Source organism: Emericellopsis cladophorae, assembly GCF_022114955.1.
Source record: "Emericellopsis cladophorae strain MUM 19.33 chromosome Unknown NODE_181_length_6335_cov_112_858421, whole genome shotgun sequence".
In the NCBI taxonomy this organism is placed as follows: domain Eukaryota; kingdom Fungi; phylum Ascomycota; class Sordariomycetes; order Hypocreales; family Bionectriaceae; genus Emericellopsis; species Emericellopsis cladophorae.
This window is the reverse complement of record NW_026251106.1, coordinates 1-5624: the sequence shown is the minus strand read 5'-3', so window position 1 is coordinate 5624 and position 5624 is coordinate 1. Positions and strand designations below refer to the sequence as shown.

Below are 5624 nucleotides of genomic sequence, written 5' to 3'. Positions count from 1 at the left end.
GACATGGTCACGATAGCATATGAAGATGCAGAAAGAGCTTTGAGAGTAGCTTGCGCAATAAATCCATTCAAAAGGAATATATAGTCGGTCCAGCTCCCCTCTGATCTCTCCCCTTAGATCTTTCCAACCCCTCTCCGGGCGGAAGGCCTTTGGTCTTGCCCCATGCGTGAGAAGTTACACTATTGGATCGCTTGTTTACCTCGTTCAAGGTGCATCTCTGGGCTCCTCGCCCCAGCCATTGTGCAAGGCCATGTCGGTCAAAACCTGTACGGCACTCCTCAGCTGGGGGCTGAGCGTCAACATGCGTGCCTCAAAGACGGATCTCTTGCGAATCTCGAGGTCGAAGCCGGGATGGAACTTGCAGAGCTTCGTAATGGCGCTGTCGAGGCGCTGGGACGCCGCTGCATAGGCCTGGGCGTCAAACCCCAGCACATCCCACTCGATGAAGCTCACGACCCTTGCAAAGGCCCGTTGGCCGGTGATGCCCAGGTCCGCAAAGGTGGACGCCAGTGAGTCTGTCGGCTCGCCTTGCGCTGGTCGGCTGGCAGCAGACTCGGATGGCGCGGTGTAGGATTTGGTGGCGTCCTGGGTGGCGCTGGTGCTCTGCGGTGCGTCGATATGCCGTCCAATGAGTCGCAAGAACTCATCACAGGCCTTGACCACTTCCAACAGCAGGCGGCGGAACTTGTCGGGGTCGCGCGCGTAAGGTCCCCGGAGCTGACCCTCTCTGACTCCCGAAGATTCGATAATGTCCCAAACCTCGTCAAGTCGCCAGAGGGCATCCCTTATCACCTCGGGGGGGCGATCCTCGGCACATTGCGGCATGCCTGATACGCCAGCCCCAACACCGTCCTGCTCAGCTCAAACATGGAGCTGGAGGCCACGCCGCGGCCAATGTCGACCCAATCTTCTACGGCGCCCGAGGGCCCTGTTGTTGCCGTCAGGCCGGTCATTCGGCATGAAGGAGCCAGTCAGCGCGGCTGGCGTCTAAGAGCGGTGCGACAGGGAAGGTCAGTCTCTCAAGGTGACGGACAGAAGGAGGTAGGTCACTGTGTGAGGAAGGATGAAGAAACAAGAATTAGATCAGTTCAGAAGATACATGTATGTCATGTTCCCCTGGGTAGGTATCCGTGTGATATGACACGTTGTGGAGAAGGTGTTCAAGTGCCTTGTTTTCCATACAAAAAAGATGCTGGCCTGATGCCCTGCCTATTTATAAGCTATAGGCTCGGATTCGGATGCTTCTGGGAGTCTTTCGAAGCTCTAAAGACCCTGGTCTAGAGTCTAGACCGCCGTACACTTGACCTTCCCGTGACGCGCTATTGATTGGGGCTTCGGGGCTAACCGCCCACGGCAGCATAACCTTTCGAGCCTACCCGCTGGTCGGTCTGCTCCATGTCATTGTTATAAATACATGTAGCTAAGTAATCCGACATAGCCTTCGAATAAAGTGGTTAGCAAACCCCAGGTGAGGTCCAGGGGCAACCATCAGCCGAGTAATGACCACCCGGTTCATACTGCCGGGCGCTCTTTTATTCATGTTACATACATGTTTGCGCGTCACCTTACCTGTGAAGCAGCGCCCGGGCGCCTGGTGTCACATGAGTTCTTCATGGGCAATCATCTTGGATACGACATTCCAAGGGAATCTTTTCGCTCGAGCCATCAAAGACTGGCTAAAATATGTTACCATATTGACTACACAATTATCGCACGGTATCAAACCTTGGCTCTAGAGTCGTCCAAGGGGGGAAGATGACATTGAAGATGCCGATGGCATCCTGCCTGGCCAGTAACTCAGTCCCTCCTGGCTCTTCTTCCCTAGATTTTCCCTCCAGACTTGACCAGCTGGGAGTCGTCAGCTCTCTATCACCATGACCTCAATCTCAATAACATTCTAGTTCACGAACAAGGCGAAGTCACGGGTGTGCTCGACTGGGGAATGCGTTTCGGCACTACCACTCTGGATGCTAAGTAGTTGGCCAACGCTCCCTGACAGCCAACCTCGGGAAGATAAGCCACAGCGAAACTCATAATAGAGCGACGAGACACCAGAGGAGGCTGAGGCTGCCGCATAAATGGATAAGCGCAACCACATTACCTGGATGATGACAAGGGTAAGAACCAACACTACTGGATTCATACATGTAAGATGGCGTACGAGACGACACAGCTACGCAAGGTCTATAAAGCCAAACTGATGGAATTATGTCCGGGATGGGCCGAGGAAAGCTCGTTGAAGAACGATTTCTGCGATGCAGTCTCGCTGTGCGATGGATTGTGTTGGAAAAAGGCACGCAGATGGGCCGAATGTATGGAGAAGCGCGAGTCTATACAGTTCAAGGCGGCAATACAAAAATTTATCCATCATGAGCATGTCCCGAAACGCCAGTGTGGATATAATATGCCAAAACTCGAGGGTTGTCTTCCCGACAGGGTCCCGACGGGGTTTGCCTTGTGTTTTCTATTATTTTCTATGATTTTCTTTCAGCTCTTGAAGTAAGGCACCTCCTTCGCTATCACCAAAGGTTCGCAGACTGCTGCAGGGCAACAAAAAGTGACGAAGCATACAAGGCAGTCGAGGCAGACAGGGTGGCTGTGCGACTGTGCTGGACAATGTCTCACCCACCACCCACCACCCACCACCCAGGGCGTCCTCGTTTTCATTTCCAGCGCTAGCTATACACTATAACTATGGATGTAGTCCCTCGGTGTCCAACTCTCATAGAGACGCCGGCGGGCATTTCTTCGCTTCGTCGCGTCTTGGCCCAATCCTTATTCTCCTCAAGACATCGCCACATCCAGTCGCCAATTTGTTTCAGAGCGTCAAGACTTGCTGCACTCCGATCAGTCTTCGAGCCTCGCCACCATGAACTTCACGATCCAAGTACCCAACGGGACGACAAACCACGGCCAGCCGGACCTCTACTGTGTGCCACCCGATTGGAAAACCTTTACCGAGTTCTTCGCCACAAACTATCTGCTCCATGTCTTGACGGTACCAGCAGAGCCTGGCGAGGCGACATCGTGGCTCGTCTTCGCTGCGTTCGCGGCGCTCGTGTGCCCATCCGCCGGTGTTGTTCGCGCCATCCGGGTGCTCGAGCGGAAGCCATTCTGGTGGAGGCGAGGGAACGACGTCCAGGAAGCCTTGAACGCCGGTGCGCTGTGCACTGTTGTCAGGACTGTGGTACAGGAGGGCGCGCGCGACGACGGGTGAGTTCCTAACTTCCTCCGTCACTACCAATTGCACAAAGACGCTTGAATCACGTGCCCATGGGAGCGGCAGCACTCACTACGCACCCAACTAAGCAATGGGGCAGTTATTTTTCTCCCATGATCCCCGAAGAAAGCTGGACTCGAGACATCTTCAAATGGTACACCGGCGACTATGCCGCGCTGCTCATTGCGCCCATGAAACGACGAGTTCTGCATGGATCATGCGTCTTACCCAAGGGATTTGAGCTTTTGCAGCTGCCAGCCGGCACTCCGATCAAAGTCTTGTCGGGATTTGAGAGGGCTGTGCCGCCTCGTGATATGGACAAGGGGTGGTTTTCAAACGGAGGTGTTAGGATTGGCTCCAACTTCAACATCGCCAAAGGTCTCGTTGGCTTGATTCAGATCGTTTCTGGATCCGTCACCTTGTACCAGTCACGGGGTGACCAGATCGAGCGCTACGGCTATGCGGCGTTTGGGCTTTCTATTGTCCCATACGTATTTATGTCGACGTTGAACCTCCTAGCAGCGCTAGTCTCGCCCGAGTATCCAGCGATGTATCTGGCTCTTAGCCCTGACGTCGAATCTGCTATCGCCCAAGGCGGTATCTTTGAGGGAGCCGTCGCCACGATTGACACCGGCGCTACTGATGAAGAGTTGGGTACCGGACGCAACAATCCCCCAGCATCGACGAGGAAAATCTATCTTTATCGCCTCTCTATTCCCCGCACCAGCTTGGGGAAATTGCTCCTCATCGGGGCATCTTTCGTGCCATTCAGTATCTTCGGAGGGCTTTCCGGTTTTAGATCGGGAAACAGCACCCACACGCAAAGAGGCTTCATGATGTCGTGGCAGGTGGTTGGCGCAGTGTATTGGATCCAAGCTGAACTGGCCAAGTATTATATTGATGATGAATCTTGGCTTGTTCTTTGGGCGGCACTGGTTCAGGTGATTTGTCTTGGCGCCCCAGCTGTTGGTGGCATGGTCATGGTTGGACAGATGCTTCGCGAGTATGGAGTGTGCACAAGAATTGACGTGTAGGTACACTCAGCCCCCGGAGTAGATTAGCTATCCTCTTCATGCTGCAATCGGTGTCACTGCATGGCCAATGTGAACCTTCGAGACCAACAGATGGCAAGATGACACCCGACGCCCAGTGGAGATCGCACCAAGCCCTTCAATCACCAGATTGATCTCTTTGACAACATCCGTGTTCTTCTACTCGCCTGCGAGGTGAATCGATGGAAGATCCTGAAGCGGCTCGTGGAATTTGAATACGATTTCTCGGTACGGCCTACTTGTGGCAAGGAACTTGAGCTATGATTTTCCTCCCGCGGACCTGTACTGGCGGTAAAACCGCATTAAAAACCCGATCAATTTGAGCCGATCATCTTCCCGACATTCATCCAGGGCGTCCAGGACACAGATGACTTCATGTTGTCCAGACGATTCGTCTGCGCCCGCCGCAGTAAGATCCGCCATAGTTCGTCTAGTTGGTGACGGAGATTCTTAGTATTTCTTTCAAAAGAAGAGACGGCGTGGTGTAGGAGGTCACGCCTGTAGGTGAACACCTGGTGGAGGACTGCGCACAACGCCGTTCCGAGGCTGTTCTGCTCCGCATTGTCCTTGAAGAAGAAGTGGCAGACGGTATGGGCCTGCTTCGGGAGCTTTTTCGTCGACTAGACACTTTGCCAGTACTGACTTACCACAGCCAGGGTCCGCTGAGACCCATAGCAGGTCGTTATGATCACTCTGTTGCTATTTCACGTACTGCTCGTGCGCTAGCACCTACTTGTAGGTGCCTGGGACCCGGTTCGGATTGAAGTTCTTGAACTTCTCGTAGGTTGACGTCTCGAAGGATTGATGACACTGGGTATGTTTGTCGTTTTCGTACCTTAGGTCTCGTTCCTCTGCCTCATGGGATAGAGTTTGGCCGATTTTCTCGAGATGTTGATGGGTTTCCTTGTTTGCTCACGACATCAACATAGAGTTCAGAATGACACAAGTAAAAAGTCTGCCAAGACTTATCCGAGACTGGCTGTGGGATACTCTTCTCTGCCTCGATCTTGCTTGTCGGGATCTGCTGTAGCAGGTCCCTTGCATACGTAGCCGCACCCATGGCCGCGTACCCCTGCCACTGTTTATGCTTGTGCGAGTCTGAGTAGTCGCGAATACCACGGATCATAAGACACGGAAAATGGTTCATGAGACCGGCCGCCTTCATCTCGAAGCAGAGGACACCACTTTTTTTTAGCAAGCGTGTCGCGTATATGCGCATCCTTCATCAAGTGGTTGCCGCTAGCAATGAGTCCATGATGAATTGCCGGGTTGTCCTCATCCTCCTCGCGATCCGGCCGGGCGACGAGGTGCTGAGCATTGAACCTGCATTCGTCGCCACAAACGTCGCCGTG

At 53.6% G+C, this 5624-nt stretch overlaps 2 protein-coding genes across 2 annotated transcripts; one reads left to right on the top strand and one right to left on the bottom strand.

The window, feature by feature from the left end:
• Positions 1-204: 204 nt before the first annotated feature.
• On the bottom strand, positions 205-953 carry J7T54_005869 (uncharacterized protein; the record flags this gene model as incomplete). The annotated part of the gene is made up of 2 exons (XM_051510693.1): positions 205-727; positions 793-953. 2 exons carry the CDS (start codon positions 951-953, stop codon positions 205-207), a joined length of 684 nt encoding a protein of 227 aa, XP_051358433.1.
• A 1916-nt stretch (positions 954-2869) lies between these two features.
• Positions 2870-4536, top strand: J7T54_005868 (uncharacterized protein; the record flags this gene model as incomplete). The annotated part of the gene is made up of 3 exons (XM_051510692.1): positions 2870-3213; positions 3321-4250; positions 4371-4536. The coding sequence occupies 3 exons, from the start codon at positions 2870-2872 to the stop codon at positions 4534-4536; spliced, it is 1440 nt and encodes a 479-aa protein (XP_051358432.1).
• Positions 4537-5624: the final 1088 nt, after the last annotated feature.